The sequence below is a fragment of the Pithys albifrons genome, chromosome Z, assembly GCF_047495875.1.
Source record: "Pithys albifrons albifrons isolate INPA30051 chromosome Z, PitAlb_v1, whole genome shotgun sequence".
NCBI classification, from domain to species: domain Eukaryota; kingdom Metazoa; phylum Chordata; class Aves; order Passeriformes; family Thamnophilidae; genus Pithys; species Pithys albifrons.
The window spans coordinates 22,509,907-22,528,302 of NC_092497.1; the positions used below are offsets into that span (position 1 = coordinate 22,509,907).

Genomic DNA, 18,396 nt, shown 5'->3' on the forward strand with positions numbered 1-18,396 from the left:
TAGTCAAGCTGGTGATGGTAGCATTCTAGAAGGGTCCTGACTGCCCATATATAAAGATTGTAGATATGGCTCAAGATAAGTAAATAGATAAGTGTTCAGAATGGGAAAAGGTAGTTATGAAACCTCTGAGGTATAACCATTGGTAACCATTTAAGGTTATTATTATTCGTAGGCTAATAGGAGATTCCCTCTAACTTTTATTGTTGCTACAGTTTTTTATTTCACATATGGTGATTAAATTGAAAGCCTATTTAAAAATAGAATAATTATTTCTATCTTTTTTCTTCATGTTTAATCTAGAAAACATTTCTCCAGTGTTGCATACAATGAAATCTGTGTGGGTTCTTTACTGATCTCATCTGTTCAGGGACTTAATAAAAAGCACTGCTGTTTCCATGTGTCGTAGGTCAGCTGCACTGATGACAACTTTGTTACTTTGGTGATTTGTCAGCACTTGGTCTCTAACTTTTGCACCCATTTTCCTTGCCAGCAAGTCCTTTCAGCTCCATCTGGTAAGAAATGCAAGTCTGGTTGCTTGATTCCAAAGTCCCTCTTCGGTCCCATGGAACAGCTGTGCTGTAAATAGCATTTATGCCTTTCCTTCTGCACCTCACTGTAACTGGGTGGGTTCTGAGAGGTGCCAGGAAGTGAGACAAAAGCGCTGTTGAGAGGTTAGCAAAATAGTATCTTTATTACCAGAAGCAGCTAAGTAACGGGTGTTTTGAGTAAAGGAACGAGGGAGAGAGAAGGAGGGATACTAAGGCAATAAGCCCAAACGTGTAAGCACCCCACTCACCAAGGGGTTACTCACGTAAGGTTGTCTTACTAACTCAGGATACTCCCCTGAAGGCAGGGACTACATCCTCTAGGCGTTGGCATACAGCAGGTGTCCCCACTGTCTTTTTAGGATAAAAACCACCAGAGCACAAGTCCTCTCACCTTTATTCAGCCTGCTGGTGATGCGGAGGTGTGGCCAGGACCACCAGGTAGAGGTCTCAGTTCTGCCCTCTTTCTTCCTCCTTGCTCTCTCTCCTTCAGCTCTCCTCCAAAGGCTGTCAACCAATAGAAGAGACCCAAATAACTTGAGTTTATGCAAACTCTGTCTTCAAGGACGAAGCCTTCACTCTATCAGTTTTGTTCCCTAGAACTTGGCAGGAAAAGAATAAATCTTTTCACAGGTGGCATAAGCAAAAGCACAGACCAAAATATCAACACTTTTAATTCCTGATACACTTACCAAGCAGGAGTCAATCTGAAAGGAAAAGAAAATAAAATGGAAAGGGAACTTTAAGGTACAAAGGTCAGTGCCACAGAGCTGTCTTAAGCTTCAGCTTCAGGACTACCACTTTCTGTCCCTGCTATTTTCCAACAGTGCTAGTGCTAATCATTGTGTAAGTATTCATAACCTGATGTATCTTTTAAGCTGTTTTGCAGAGATTGTTCTTTAGAAATTTCTTCAGAGCCACACTCCCATTGGAAAGGATGTTCCATAACGTTTTTTCAGTCTTGAAGCACTAGCCTTATAGGAGAGTAATTTACTGCTCAGAAATTAGGGTTGCTCATTTGTCTGTATTGTATCATCTGTGCACTGAAAAGAATTAAACTCTACCTAATCTGTATGTGTCGTCAGGATTGCTTACTTCCACTAAGCTGTGATACTCTTAAGATTGCTGTACCAGGGATATTGATACTGTAATTATGCAACACCAAGACTTGTGATAGAATGGCCATGGCAAAAAAGCACAGTGAAGCTTTTCCTTGTATGTTTCTTGACATGTCCCTGAATGGATATTAGATTGGCATCTTTAGTTCTGCTTTGAGAACCAAGTGTTCAAATAGTAAGACAAACTAAGGCTACATTGAACCTCTTATGCAGTCATGGTCCAACAGCTGTACCAGAGGGACCTAAGTGAACTTGTAGAGGACTTAGAGGTATCGTGTTTTTAAACCTGCAGCTTACAATTTCTAAAGTCTTTTAAGAAAGTCCTGTTCTGAAGATACTTGAGAAAACCTAGCTGTGATCAGGTTAAGAAGGAAAGTCCTCTCAAGCATTAATAGCCATTTAAAAGGTACCAAACAAAGAATTGAAATTAATGATTCATTTTTCTCACTGGAGGGACATTTTATGGGTCCTATATGGGTCTATATTACTTGTTTGTACTATCCAGCGTAATTTTTACAAGATATGGAGGTGATAACATTTGCTAACAGTACTGAAATATTTAGGATAATAAAAATAAAACCAAGTGGAAGCAGAGGCAGAAGACTGTCTTGGTACAGAGTGATCTTCAGTAATGTTAATATTGTTTCCCTTTCATCACAAAATGAGGCAGTTAACTGGAAGGGTACAGAGAAGATAAATGAGGAAGTGAGTTTTAAATTGTTTCCTGATGAGGAATATGTAAATAGACTAGAATGCCTCACACAAAGCAAATTACTAAGGAGGGAGGATGATTGCAGTAATTAAAGTCATGAAAAGCATGACAGAAGTGTATGGGCTGCTGTTATTCACTGTCTCATAATAGAAGAACTAGAGAACATTAAATAAAATTATCATTACCCCAAATCATGGGTTCAAATAATGACAGATTCTTGGAAGAAAAATGTAGTAAAATGTACTAAACTGAAAGATACCACATTTGTCTGCAGAGATCCTGGAACTGCCAGTCCCTGGGACTGATAGGAAAAAGTATTGCAATATGCTTGCTGTATTCCTACTTTTTTTCATTGTCATTCACCAGTTCCTCTTAATTTGACTTGTCAGAGAAAGAATGATAGGGTAGGAATACCTTTAGTCGATGTCCTACAATTTGATGATAATGGTGTCTTCCATTACAATTTTAATTTAGGCATCATAAAAGGATTTTATTTTATTTATTTATCAGATAAGATCACACAAATATTTACTATTTGTTCTTTAAAGACAGTTGAGAATAATGCATAATCCTAGTAAAACCACCACAGGTAAATTTTAAATTACTAGCTTTTTGAGACAGTTTTATCACAAAATTTGTTTAGAGCATAAAATATCCCTTGGTCTTAATTTTTTATGCTTTATGTAAAATTCTCCTGTGGCTAGGTCAGGTTATGATAGGTCTCTGTGAACAAGTAGAAGCAAAGATGTCACCTGTCTTCATCACTGGCAGGAATTAGCAAGTGTTTTTTATGCATTTTAGTGGAAGTGGGGAATGATCCTTTCCAGCTATGCCAAGTAGAATGGCAAAAAGATAATTTGAGGTCACCAAGCAACATGAAGTAAAATTGGTTATGTTCTTAATTAGCTGTGAACTATTATGTTTAGTAATGTTTCTGTTAGAGATTCTTCCCTAGGACATTCCCCAGATCTACTTAGCACTGAAATGCATTGCCTAGGAGAGCAGTTTGTACTGAAGTAGCCCATAAAGAGTCTCAACTCTGCTGGTGTAAACACATCTTAACTTGAAAATTAAGCTTGCCTGGTATTCAGTCCTTTGATTCAATGTCTCACAGAAATCCTGATTACTATAGGAATAACATAGAATTTTTGACTGATAATAGACTGTAGAGGAATTGGTTGGCTTCATCACTATTAACAAGTTAATAGAGAAGAAAGGAGGACAAAAGTATTGTTTCTGCTTCTTAACATGTCTGTGATTTCTGTTTCATATATCTGTGCCGGTGACACAGATATCTCTGCCATTCCAAATTTGAGTTCTTACCCCAACAGTAAGAAACCTCAGCACTGGAGCAGTTTGGGGCTTTCAGGCTGATGAAAATTGTTCTGGAATAGTTTGTCCTTATACTACACTGTATTTTTTCCCAATTAAAGTCATTAACAGAATTCCCTTTTTTTTTTTCATAAACATTACTTATGGCATTGTTCTGTATATAGTATGCTCTATATGGTCAAGGATAGGTTAATGATAAAATGAAAATTCTATTCAAGAATGAAAATTGATCATGAATACAAGTTCAGTTTGATCCTGGAGCATCGATTGGGCAGAAGCGTGCCAGAATTTCTGGAGGAATATGGTGCTTGCATAGCATAATTGTGAAAAGTTAGGCGACGTTTCTGAGGGCAACACAGAGTTGTGGAGACCCTTAAAAGTGAAAATAAAAGTGGAAATTTTAATTGGATTGAGGACTAAAGAGGAAGCATGAAAGCACTCAAGGTGATGTGTGAAAATAAGCAAGAAGAGGTGATGTCATTTTTATTAGATCAGAGTCAGACTGAGCATACCTTCTCAAAGAAGCAAGAGATAAGCAAACAACAGACTAAATTCAGGAGACATTTTGTGAATATCCTAGCTGAGTAGATAAAGATGAATGTTTGAAATGGCAACAAAAAAGTCAGAGTAGCAACCATTACACATCTAATGAAGGATTAAAGGAATGATTTTTTAACTGTTTATAATCATTTTTTAAATTTCAAATAGCTTCTTTCTTGTTAACTTTTTGAGTAACTCTGCTTTGTTAAAATTTATTTTCAATTTTCTGTTGAATATCTCTTAAGGCTTTTTAGACAGCGCTTTCTGTAACACCTTGGATAATTTCCTAAAAACTGGTTAAGTACTGTCAGCATTAGAAAACTTTCAGTTTAGAAAAACTGTGCCAGCTTTCACAAGATACAGTCTTGTGCTTTGTATTTTTCATTCTCTGCAGGAATTAATGTTTCTTTTGTTTGCTCAGATGGGAAATAGGAATTTTGGGCATTGGCATTAACTATAGCTGAATATGACTTTATTCAAAGACAATGGTATGGCTCCAAGGTAGGTCATTCACCAGTTTCTCTGGAGAAATTAAGGGAGGCATGTTGCCAGATTTTCAAATAAATTAAATGTTTTGTGAAATAAATATTTTGTGTAGATATACACAGCCTTGTCTTACAGAGGAGTGTGGTGAGACCCTGGCATGCCTGCCTTGTGTATTCTCTCTGAGCTTTGTTGTCACACTGTCCCCGTCTTAAGACAAGTAGGGCCAATTCATTAATTTATTTTAAAGAAATTATTTATGTTACTGTAACCTTATGATATTTCACTAAAACTGGCTTAAAATATTGAAGCCTTAAGCAGTGAAAGGGTTGTAACAGCAGTTTGTAACAAAACTCTGCAAAGTTTTGGTTAAATCATCCTTAGTACTAAATTAATAATTTTGTCAAAATACAGCAATCATGCAGGCCAAGAAATAAGATCTAGAGAGAAATAAGCAGTATGCCAATGAGCATTCACATTAGAGATGAGAATCAGTATCATATTTTTAATGCTATTTTATACTTACTGAGTCATCTTGTATCAATAAGTATCAATAGCTTCTCCCTTTCTTTATATTGTATAGTAGCAGTCTGTACACATGGAGCCTAAAGGAATGTAAGTAGGTAGGGAGGAGTTGTAGGGGAGAATGAAACTAGAGGAAGGAGATGACATTACAGCAATATGATACAAAAGGTTAAAGGCTTTTGTGATTATAACTTAGTGAGAGTTACTGGCAACTGAAATGTAGTATTTGCTCACCTTAGAGAGATGACAAACACAAAGGAAACACAAACCTGCAACTTGGTGCTTAGAAATGTTCAGTGATAAAACTAGGAACAGCGGAAGAGGGGTGAGTGTTGATAATGGTGAGCTCAAAGACATGATGAGTAGAGATTAGATGAAGAGACAGTTGAAGAGAAATAGAAAATAAATTTTAAAACATAAGACAATTTCTAGATGTAGAATGTTCTGAATACTCCTTAAAATTAATTTGATACCACAGAAAGTTAAATACTTCATGTTGCTGGTTTTTAAGATTTCCTGGTTTCCATTGTCTGTGCTCTCATGGCAAGAAGAGAAGTTGTCCACAAGTTAAATTCACTGTTAAGATACAGTTTACATACATGCAAACATGAACAAAAGTGATTACAATTCCCTATCTTAAAGGCAAATTATGAAAATTACTCTAACTGTAATATGTATGTTATCAATTTATATGTATAAAACTTTTTCTCCGGGGACACCCCCGTGTCATGGCAAAGAAGCTTGCATGTCCTCATGAGGTTGTGTGCTATGCTGGCAGTGGTTTGTGCCTCCAGTGGAGTCTGCCATGCCAGATAGGTCTCAGCTCAAGGGTCAAAGTGTGTCCACAGGTAGGATGGGCTCGCTAGCCCTCTGGCAGCCATCCTAGGAGAAGGACAACTCTAACTCCAAACTTGGGCAGATGGAGCTCACTTAGCCCTGTAAGGCAATCCATCTAAGAGAAGGATACTCTAACCAAACCCACATCCTGAGGACTTTGCTGCCACTGCAGAAGCTTGCTAGGCCCTGGCAGATGAACCTTAGGAGTAAGGGGTGGGGCCAGTTCCACACACACTGTGCCTCACCTAAAAAATCCATTGCGCAGGCTGGAAGGGTTTACCCACCTTGCAAAGCCCTGTAGTGACAGGTGAGGGTCAAAACGGCAGGTGGTACCTGGAAGCCGCAGACCCAACCCTGCATGCAGGCGGTTCAGGATACTGGTCATTCAAGACTTGACTCCGGAGATGACAGTCTCATGAGGCAGCATCCTGAACGACGAAGCAGCCTTTTCTAAGGACAGCACTGCTTACTCCACATGGACAGGGGCTGTTGTAGTTTGGGATTATTATGTAAATTCTCTCCCCTGCCACTTAACTGCCCAGGTTAACAAAAGAAGCAGTTAACTGTTGATCGCTTGGGTGGGGGCAGGTTTGTCTCTTTTGGGGTTTTTTTTGGATATTCTTCCCAGTCTTGGCTCGGCGGAACGCGGGAGTGGGGGCTCCAAGGAGGCAGGCTGCCCTGCTGGTTACTGCTGGGGTTTTCCTGGCTGTCTCGCTGCTGCCTACCCCGGACTACTTTTTGTGCCGCGCTGCTGCTGCTGCCTGCCTTGGATTTGCTTCTGGTTGCTTGTACCTTTCTGCTTCTTGGACGGGGAACACAGGGGGAAGAGACTGAGTCCATCTGAAAGCTCACTGCTCGTCTGTCTTGCTGGAGAGGGACTGAAACTCACTCTGCAGCCAGCCGGGCTGTGACATGGACACTTAAGTATAACCTTTCCTCCCGGAGGAAAACCTGCTGGGTTTTGTTGTTGTTTTGGTTTTTTTTCTTTCTCTTGTGGTGTTGGGGAAGTGGGTTGCACTAGTCTGTTTATATATATATATATATATATATATATATATATATATATATATATATCAGTTATCCTTGTATTAAAATTCCTTTTCTTAAATTTGATAAAGAGTGGTGTGATTATCGTGGAGGAGGCCCCTCCCCTGCTTGTGGGTAAAACATTTTGGTTTTTTCCCCTCAAACCGAGACAGGGGCCTAGAAAAGGTGGCCTAAACAAAGCTCATCTCCACCCCTCACCTGGTTGGCTAACTGTGTCCAGTGGGCGTCTTCTGCTGCGGCCAAACAAAGACAAAAAGACAAAGGGACAAAGGTGTTCAAATTGACACTCGCATGTTAGAACATCAGAACCATGCTTGATACTGTGGACGTCCTGAGCATAGTTCTGCTTTAATTGAGCACGAACTGTCATGACCAACATTGACATTGCTGCTCTCAGTGAAGTTCGTCTTCATGAGGAAGGCAGCCTTAAAGAACATGGTGCTGGCTACACACTCTACAGGTCAGGCAAACCCAAAACCAAGAGTCACCTTTCCAGAGCTGGCTTCATGATTGAAAACTCCATTGCCTCCAAACTTGAATATTTGCCAAGCACTCCATGCTAAATTTCACAAGCTTGTTGTGCATTGCTGGGAACAAGGCAAACTACCACCAGATCTCCACAATGCAGTCATTGTTACCCTGTACAAGAAGAAAGGAGAAAAATCAGACTGTTCAAATAATCGAGTTATTACTTTGCTCTCCACTGCTGGTAAAATCCTTGAAAGAGTACTTTTGAACAGATTAGTATGTGCTATTGCAGAAAAACTTCTACCTGAAAGCCAGTGTGGTTTCAGAGCCAATAGGAGCACCACAGACATGGTGTTTGTTCTCAGACAACTGCAAGAGAAGTGTAGGGAACAGAACAAAGGTCTCTATGTAACCTTCGTTGACCTCACCAAAGCTTTTGACACTGTGAGCAGAAAAGGCCTGTGGCAGATCTTGGAACATTTAGGATGTCCCCCCAAGTTCCTCAAAATGATCATCCTGCTACATGAAGATCAGTGCGGGCAAGTCAGATATGGCGATGCACTCTCTGAGCCCTTTCCAATAACCAATGGTGTGAAACAAGGTTGCGTTCTTGCACCAACTCTATTCACAGTCTTCTTCAGCATGATGCTCCAAAGGGCCACGGCAGACCTCGATGAAAAAAATGGCATCTACATCTGATGTCGTACCAATGAAAGCCTCTTCAACCTAAGGTGACTGAAGGCCCACAACAAGACCCTGAATCACCTTGTCCGCGAGCTGCTTTTTGCTGATGATGTCGCCCTCGTTGCTCACACAGAAGCAGCTCTGCAACACTTAACATCCTGCTTTGCAGAGGCTGCTGAGCTTTTCGGGCTGGAAGTCATCTTGAAGAAGACAGAAGTTCTCTACCAACCTGCACCTCAGGAAGTCTTCCATCATCCCCACATCACCACAGGTGAATCAGAGCTTAAGTCAGTCCAGCAGTTCACCCATCTGGGAAGTATCATTTCCTCAGACAGTAAGATTGACAAAGAGATACAACAGACTAGCAAAGGCATACAGAGCCTTCAGAAAACTCCATAAAAGAGTCTGGTCCAATAAACACCTGAAGAAAAGTACAAAGATCAGTGTCTACAGAGCCATTGTACTGTCTACTCTTTTATATGGGTCTGAATCATGGGTCATCTACCGCCACCACCTGCAGCTCCTCGAACCCTTCCTTCAGCGCTGCCTCCATACAATCCTAAACATCCACTGGTCTGATTACGTGACCAATGTGTCTGTTCTTAAACAGGCAGGGATCACCAGTATCAAGGCCATGCTGATGAAAACGCATCTGTGCTGGGCAGGGCACATCTCCAGGATGGAGGATCACCGCCTTCCGAAGATTGTGCTCTGTGGTAAACTCACCACTGACTGCCGCAAGAGAGGAGCCCCGAAGAGGAGATACAATGACTCCCTGAAACAACACCTCAGCCTTGTCCATACTGACTGCCATCAATGGTCCTCTCTGGCCTCCAGTTGGGATTCGTGGAGACACACCATTCACGACGCTGCTGCTTCCTTTGAGAATGCACACAGAATCAGCCTCAAGGAAAAAAGACAATCCTGAAAGAACCGTTCCTTGCCAATATCGCCTAAGGAGAAGGAAACTTTCCACTGTGCCTTTTGCAACTGGGCTTGCCTTTCCCACATTGGCCTTTTTAGCCACCAGCACGCTTGCAGCAAGCATGGGTAGAGCCCTTCCCAAATCCTTGTTCATGAAGCCTAACCATGACAATGATGTACAAAACTTACCTTTTCAATGAAAAGAAGGCATTTTATAGTCTAAAATGTATGCAAACTGTGTGTTTAGAACTATGACATAATCTCACACAGAGACCATGCAGCTTCATCCTCTGATATCAGTCATCAAGACAACATGGATTGAAATCAGAGCAGGCATGGGGAAGGGGAAGGCAGATAAAGAAGCCAATGTTTCATTTGTTCACAGAGCTAGTTTGCATCCTGAAAAACAAGGATGTGCATTTCAATTACTGTTTCTTATTTTTATTTAATCTGTGTATTTTAGTTCATCTCGCTTACCTGAAATTTGAAATGAAGTGTTTTTAAAGGGGAAGAGTGAGTTTTTCTATAAACCATTTTAAAAAGGTGCTATATAATTGTCTGAGTTCGAGGGGCAAAAACCAAAATGTTTACTCACAAGTGGAGGAGGGGGTTTTCCTCCACAATAATCACGCCATTCTTTATCAAATTTAAGAAAAGGAACTTTAATCAGACAATGGATACAAGAAGCAAAATCGCTTCCCCAATGCCACAGAAAAGAAACAACAACAACCACAACAACAACCCCCACACCGGCAAGTTTCCTCTGGGAGAAGAGTTATACTTATGAGGCAGTATCAGTGTCACAGCCCAGCTGGTGGCAGGTTGAGCTCCCAGATGAACTCTGTTTCTCTCTCTGTGTCTCTTGTCCCAAATGAAGAAGGAAAACTGTAAGCGACGAACTGCTGCATGTCCTGGAAAAGCACCTGCAAACTTCTCTCTCCCAGGTCGCTGCCCCAGCCAGGGCAGGCAGGCCGTGATGCTGCAAGTAGCGGTGAGACTGGAGCAGAGGTCGGGACCCCAGATGCAGGAACCAGGAGAACAGCTGTGGCGAGGAGAAAAAGAAACGGCTCAGCAAGAAGCAGCAGCAGCAGTAGCAACGAGGAGCAGGAGAAGAAGCTTCCCTTCTCCGAAGTACACACACCCCCACCTCCTGCATTCCCCCGAGCTAAGAATGGAAAAATGTCCCCAAAAAACAAAAGAGACAACCTGGCCCCACCCAAGCAATCAAGAGGAAGACGGTAGAAGTCACAGTTAACTACCTCTTTCTGTTAACTAATGGCCTGGGCAGTTAGTGGCAGGGGAGAGAATTTACATAATAATTCCAAACTACAACAATAATATCTCCTGCCTGTTTGGTATTTAGTGGATTATAGTTAGGGGAAGAAAGAAGAAGCAACAGATAATTCACCTAAGTTACTTAAAATACAGATCTGCTTGCAGACTGGCTTTCAAAATTTCTTCAAGTCTTCCAAAGTCAAGTGACTTTTACATTGTGACATGTGGACTAATTACTCCTGTTTTAGTATTCATCCTAGATTAAGCTAGCCAATTAGCTTGTATTTGTGGGTATTGATAATTATAGCTTAATCACAGATGATTATGTTTTCTGTGATAATAATGACAGACTATGTTTTCCAAGCTCATTCTGCCCTCCCACAGTCCTCTTGTTTCTTGTTTCCTTTATTTCCAGGAAAATAAACAGCCCAAGAGAGAGTTGTTCTACTTTTTTTTGATTTTGCGAGAAGGACTGGACATAGTAGTCATTGAATATTTCTCATACAATTGCTAAATATGTTTCATATTTAATAAATACATGAAATTTTTACTTATGCAAACCACTCAATTGAAAATGAATATTCTTGCATTTAATGTAGCTTTGTGGATTTTGTCATCAATGTCCACTTTAAGTACATTTTACATCTAGGTTTTCTAAAGTGCAAATACTAGCAGAAAGTAGGACTTGGGTTTTGGGGATGGAAAAGAAATGGAGAGTTGTTTAGGCTATCATGTCATTTTAGTCACACATGGATATAAGATGCTGGCAGCCAGTGAGAGGCGCATGGGTGAAATCAGAAGGGCAAGAGCAGAGAATGTTCAAAGACAGCAGAGAGAAGGTGAGAGGAGGGTAAGGGTAGGATAGGAAGGGAAGTTTGAAAGCTGATTTTGCAGTGGAAAAGGCCTTGAAAGGTGATGGTAGAAGTTTTAACATAGGAAAGCTGGTGGTTCTGGGGTGCATCCTGGATCAGGAAGTGTTTGGAAATTATCTCTTGAGAAAAAAGAGACTTCTGAGACAGTAAGTGTGTGGAGCTGAAATACTGAGGCAAGAGAATGGGGAGATTCAAGCTTTTCATGCAGGAGAAGGGGAAAAGCTAAAACTGTGGTTCTGTGAAGTACAGAGGTCACCTTGAGTGGCCTTGATCTGGGAAAGGAACTGGATGCTTTGAGAACTTGAGTTCACTGAAGAGCTTGAGACTAAGAGCTTGGGAGAGGACATCAGGAGTCAATGGGACATCATTGTAGGCCTTCAGAGAGGGTATTATCCTCTTATAAAATTCTCTGGCAATACATGATTTTTCTTAGTTGGGAATACAAATGTAATAGTTCATTTTAACTGGCAAATCTTGCAATTTAGCTATTATGTTAGCATAATCAGAATATGATGCAGCTTGATTTCCATATGGAAGAAGGTTAGCATTTGTGCAAGAAGTTTGGGATGATACCTTATTTGTGAAAACAATGTAAAAGTACCTGTATCCCTGAAAAATTGTAGAATGCTGAGACATTTTGATGGTTTTGTCCATGCTGTCAACAGGTCTGCAGATTACAACGCATTGATAGATTCAGTGGTGGGGCTGCTATTCAGAGAGAACAAGACAGGTGGCAGAAATGCACATGCTTCAGTAGACAAAGACCCTTTTGCCAGCCATCTAAAGAGAAAACTAGACCAAAGTAAATTATAAAAAATATAATGTAAAGGAGCATGTAGCAAGCTAAACTGCGTTATTGGAATGCCACAGCAGTCTGTATAGTTCAGAACATTCGTATGTGTTTTAGGAAAGTGATACGTATTCAGCTGATAAAGTTTGTTAGTTGATATTAAATTACTCACTTCACAGATAATAATAAATAGGAAGTTGACAGCTAACAGTTCTCTTGATCAGTGACCTCAGGGAGGCAACAGAGTACATTTTCATCAGGCCTGCAGAGGACAGCAAAGTCAGGGACAGATTGACAGACTCACCACAGGGCTGCCATTCAGAGAGACCTAGACAAGCTGCAGAAATGTGCTGAAAGGAACTTTGTGAAATTCAACAAGCACAAATGCTGAGACCTGCACCTGGGAAGGAAGAGCAAGAGCACCTGGCAATGAGACAGGCTGGGCACCGACAACCTGGGGAGCAGCTCTCCGGAAAGGACCTGGGCCTCCTGATGGAGAGCAAGTTGCACATGAGCTGGAAGTGTGCCCTGGCAGTGAAGAGGGCCAGCAGCATCCTGGCCTTATGAATAGCAGCATGATGTATGAACAGCAGTAGATGAAGCTTTTATCCCCTACTACTCAGCACACCATAACTAAAATACATGTAAAACATTGCAGTTTGCCTCCCACCCTCAGGCAGGTAAGATGCCAGTAGATTGGAGCAGGTTTAGCAGAGGGACATCAGGATGCCTAGGGGCCTGGAGAACCTGACTTATAAGAAGAGGCTGACAAAACTGGCTTGTTCATTCTGGAGAAGGGTAGGCTTTGGGGAGGATCTCCAGTCAGCCTTATCATACCTATAAGGAGACCACTAAGCTGTTCACAGTGGTGCATGGCAGGATGATGAGCATTACTGGATATGAAAAGTTCAGATTGCAAGTAAGGAAAAGACTTGCACTGTGAAGACAGTCAGATGGTGGGGCAGTTGCTTACAGGGGCTCTGCATCTCCATGATGGATAATATTCACTATGATAAGCTGTCAGTTAGCTATTGCCCTTTAAGAAAAGACATCTGGATAATTCTGTGATTAGTTTTCTGAAAGCATTCCATGCACCGCCATAGTCCAAAGGTAAGCAGGATTTTTTAGAATCATAGCAAAATGGAAAGCCTTATGTCATTGTCTAAATTTGTGGTGATCCCACATCTCCACTTTTGCATATAATTATAGATTACATCATCTCAGAGAGGGATAAAGCAGTGTGAAGCATAATGTGGAAAGGATGAAGTATAGAAGCTTTTCCACAGAATGGAAATTAGACGTTCTTTTGTTTGGAAAGGATATTACAGAATACAGATACAAGAGATCTGTACAATTATGAATGACAAAAAGATCTTTTAGGAAAGATTGTTCGCTGTCTTTCAGAGGCATTCTTGCATTAGCAATTGTAACAGTCATCATAGATCACAGCAATTGGTGCTGTGGGGTCAGATGTCCACATTTGCATGTGGGCCAACTTACTTGCTATCCCAAGGGCTAAATGCTGATTAGTGGTTGAAATATATTACTGGAACACATCAGAGCTCTTAGAGCTCATCTTCTGGTTTAGTTTCACCTGAAGGGATATCAATTTATTTGCTCCACCAAGGGACCCAAAGTGCGGTAAATGGAGGCGATATGAGATCTTGTTCAAAAGCATGCAGAGTCACATGTACGGAAAGAAAAGCCTATTGGTGCTGTTTTAACACGTTGTTCTGAAAACTGCTTCCAAGCACTAAGGTCCTAAGCTGCCAGTTGCTGCAAGGACCCATATGGGAAGGTGTCAGTCTGCACTTGGATTGTTTTCTCACAGTCTTTCAATAGCTCTAATCTTCTCTGCTGCAGCTTGTAATCGGAAAGAAGGGACTATGCCAAAATGATGCACCTTGGTACATCTGATTACCTAAGAACCCTTGTTCATACGTAATTTAATTTTACATGAGTACTTGGAATGTTAATGTTTATTGTAACTTGCATATTATTCATTTGAGCACATTTTAGAGTAAAATTTTCCATCTCATATCTTCTACTCGTACTTAATACAAAAATCAGGTGAATCAATTTATAAAATTGGGAGAATATTTTAAATAGTTTATAGTCTTATTTTGTGTTTTGCTTGTACCTTAATGGGAGGTTGCAAAAATACATGCAAGAGATGTGCCTACTGATGCCCTGGTGAAAATCCTTTTTGTTTGCACAGTTTGGTGCATATAAAAGTGTGATTTGCATGAAACATTGTTTTTGTTATCAAGTAACAGGTTCCCACTAACAGTCTGCCAGACTCTGCTGGCACTGTACATGCATATTTCATGTGATTTGAGTGGAAGTTCTTGTTCAGACTATAGCAAAACAGGCATGCACAAGGAAGTTAAATAAAATACATTTTTTTTCACAAATACATGCCTGTGCAGAAATTATTTGAGGATTGCATTATTTGGGGACTCAGGTCTTTAGTTTCATAATTCAAACCCCTACTCCATGTTGCTGTACAGTTTTTGAGGAACTCTACAGCTCTCAGTTTTTATCTGCAGATGACTAAAATCAGATGCAGAGACATGACTTATTTGCAGTCTAGTTGGAGATACAGACATCGGAAGGTATTTTTCATGTCAGAATTTATTAAAGAATCACAGAATGCATCATAACAATTGAGAGTTAGTTACATGAAAACAAAGCAAAAATCTAGAATCCAACTGTATTCTCTCCTTGTGTTTCATCAGAACGGGATAGATTTTCTGCCTTTGCAGCACAACTCCCAGGCTCTTTCTGTGCTACAAGGTGCTGTCTAACACAGCTGCATGGATACTTCTCTAACCTCATGTCTTGACACATGGAAGAGCTATGCTCCTGTAGTACTTCTCTGGCTACACTTCTGGGGAAGCAGAAGTCAGAGGAGCAATGAAGAGGAAAGACCTTTTGGCAGGATCCCATACTGGCCATTCGCAGAGTCACAGTGTTGTCTAAAATCGGGGAAAAAAAAAACCTTTCTGAAACAGTATTATCTGGATAAGGTAGATAATAGCTCTTTACTGAAAAGCGCTTCAGGTTTACAAAGTTTATAGACACGCACCAGTATAGGAATGCTTACTAATTTTAACACTACTTAATTATCATAACTAAAGTCCACATCCAACCCAGGAATGTCCACCCTCAAACCCTCTTGGTGCCACCCCCAGAACCTCCTCCAGATCTGCCCCTTGGCACGCCTCCGTGGAATTGAGTTGGAGGTCTCATGACCCCTTCCTCATCCATCATCACCATCTTCGTGCCACTTTCCCTCATTGGAGCTTTTCCAAGGTCCCCGATTCATCTACCTTGTTTTGACTAAAACAGTATGTTATTACTGTAATCCAAGTACATGGGTCCCAAATGTGATGTTCTGGCAGATCTTGCCCTTAACACAGAAATTCAGGAATGTACCACAAAAGTAGAGATGGCTAGTTCCTAAATGTAAGAAACTTACACAGCTATTCAAAAATATACAAATATAAGAACTATATAAAAATGTATACATATATATGTGTATATATATATATACACATATATACATACGTATATATATACATACATATATACATATATATACATATATATACATACATGTATATATATACATACATATATACATATATATATGTATATATATGTGTGTGTGTATACATATATACAGCCAGTTGGCTGTGTTTGCACGTGGCTGTATATTTTTAAGGTGTTATCAGCATACAAATAGTGATTTAAAAACTGAATTTTAACCTGATATGTATCATACAGGCATATAACATTAAAGCAAGCAGAATTTATTTTGAAGACTATTTTGAAAACAAACTCAAATTCTAAAAATAGGAATACAAGTGTGTTTCAGTTATTGAACTATGTACGTACAAATCTGATGTATCTTCATTACTGAAGAATTCAGATGAGTAGATTTAGAGAATCTAGAGATTGTCGGTTACTGGAGAGACTGCTTAGAGTATATGGAGTCTTTCACTTCTAGATCACTGAGTCAAACTCAATGGAAGAAGGCACCCAAAGAGAAGTGTTCATAGACCTGGGTAGCATTAGCAGATAGCCATATTTTACTATAGCAGAGAATGCCAAACTCAAACAAACAAATATATTATTTACTAGACGTGGAATACAGAGTTACTTTTCAAGGAACACAAAGTCACTTTTTAAAACTTACAAAATCAATTCCACCCAGCACTTCTCTGAGTCCAACAAGGTAAGAAACCTTAGCAAGGAGGTGTGAGATTCCTGCTTGTATTTGTCCTTTAGATAACTGGGTAAAAGTGTGTTAACTTTTTTTTAGTCAATCTGTTTGCTTTTAAAAAGATTTTTACCTCCTAGTCTGTTTTTCAGCAGATTTTCAAAGTCGCTCTGATACTGTTACAAGGAGGCATTTCCCACATGCTGCTCACAGGATGGACTATATAGACTTCGAGGATGATAGCCGTGGATGGAGGATTGATATGGACATGGTGATAGTCTACATTTATTCAGTCAACTGGATAATAGGATTTATTATTTTCTGTTTTCTCTGTTATTTCTTTTTCCCTTTCTAAGCTGTAGAAGTCACAGTGAAGGAAAATGACAGTCATGTGAACCACGGTAATGTGAATAGAAAAAAAAATGAAAAAGGCAAAATGTTTCTTACTGAGTTTTTATCATTCGTAATAGACTGTGTCAGGCATGCTGTGAGACTATTTGATACTTCTGATATGTGTGACAAAGTACTTGAGTTTGGTTACAAATATGTGAAGTCCAGATCATGCTTCATACAGTGGGAATTTTGCCTTGATTTTGGTGGGAATTTACCCCTAATTTATAAAATAATTATTCTGCATAAATAGTATGATTTGATTTTAGGGTGTTTCTGTGTACTACAACAGAATATGGTCCATAGAGTCATTTTGGTGTTTGACTATGTTCACATACTTTGCTCATTCATTGGTGCTTCAATTCCTCATGCATAAAAGCAATAAAGATGCTTCCCATTTATACTCGGATCTTATGGGAACAGGAGACTATAAGCACTGCAGCGCTGCACCATGCATTATAAAGACATTCATCAGAGCTATTTCAATGCTATAATCCAAATTCTGGAAAATTTTGACAACTGATAGACCTATCAGCACTCCACTCTGGATATTTGGAGCCTTTTAACAAAAAAGAAGTACACTGCACAGTGTGCTGATGGTTTGTTTTTTCAGCAAATAGCAATCAAAAGGAATCAACTAACAAACATGAGTTCTGCATAATAAGAGGACCATTTTTGTGCAGGTTCCCAGCATGGCACTGTACATTTTTTATCCATCCAGATGAATGTGTTTGCATCCAGCAGGACAGGTAAAGGAGGGCAAGCAGCAGGTCTGCTGTCTCTGATGTAGTGACATACCAACACAAATAAATACTGGAGAAGGAAGCGTCCTCCAGTGTAAGAAATCAGTATCATTATTAAATTGCTGTAACAATTTGAGGGATATGTCTCCAGGGAGAGCACATAAGAGGACACAGTGTTTAATTGCATGTTTCATGTGAAACAATTCTAAAGCACTTTATAGTTATTCTATATATAGATAGCTGAGTGACAGTACCAAACCGCAGCCAGTTCAGCCATCATTCTAGACTTGCTGCTTTACACAGTATTTTCAAGTAAAAGTGAAAGAACATTTATTAAATTATAAAAAAAATACTATAAATTAAAGTGAGTATGAAGTGCCAATGAATGACACAAGATAGTTCAGGGTCTTACTTTTCAGGAAGGTACAAGGAAGTTTTTATTTCTCAATAAATGACTCTGCAAAGCACACTATGATTTCATCTAGAAAAGCATGTAAGTGTAGGTATGTAGTCCCTCTAGTATCTGGGTTTGTGTGGGAGACCTGTGGTTTTACAGTAGGTGGTGTACTCCCCTATTCTAGCAGAGAACAAGGAGAAATGTGCTGTGGAAGGTGCCATCTGCCAAATGTGACGGAATGAAGTCAGGGGTTTTATTAAGCATGTGCTTCTATTTCTTTATGGGCACAGCTACAACATGGTCAATCTCTTACAGGCTATAAAGTGATCAGGACCAGAAACTATCACTTAATCTGAACAACAATAGTAAATCAGCTACTAATAATTAGTTTTCTTACAGGCTGCATAAGAGAATCTCTTTGGGAATATATGTACAGAAATAAAAATTACAAGTCTAACTACACTGGTTAGACTAAATAAGTTTTGCCAT

The 18,396-nt window shown here is 39.8% G+C and overlaps 1 protein-coding gene across 1 annotated transcript in view; it reads left to right on the forward strand.

The window, feature by feature from the left end:
- Positions 1 to 17,338, forward strand: part of RNF180 (ring finger protein 180) — a 107,838-nt gene extending 90,500 nt beyond the window's left edge. Inside the window, 1 exon segment of the mRNA XM_071581531.1 lies at positions 16,530 to 17,338. Coding sequence (XP_071437632.1) covers positions 16,530 to 16,732 — 203 coding nt within the window. The 3' untranslated portion in view covers positions 16,733 to 17,338.
- Positions 17,339 to 18,396: the final 1,058 nt, after the last annotated feature.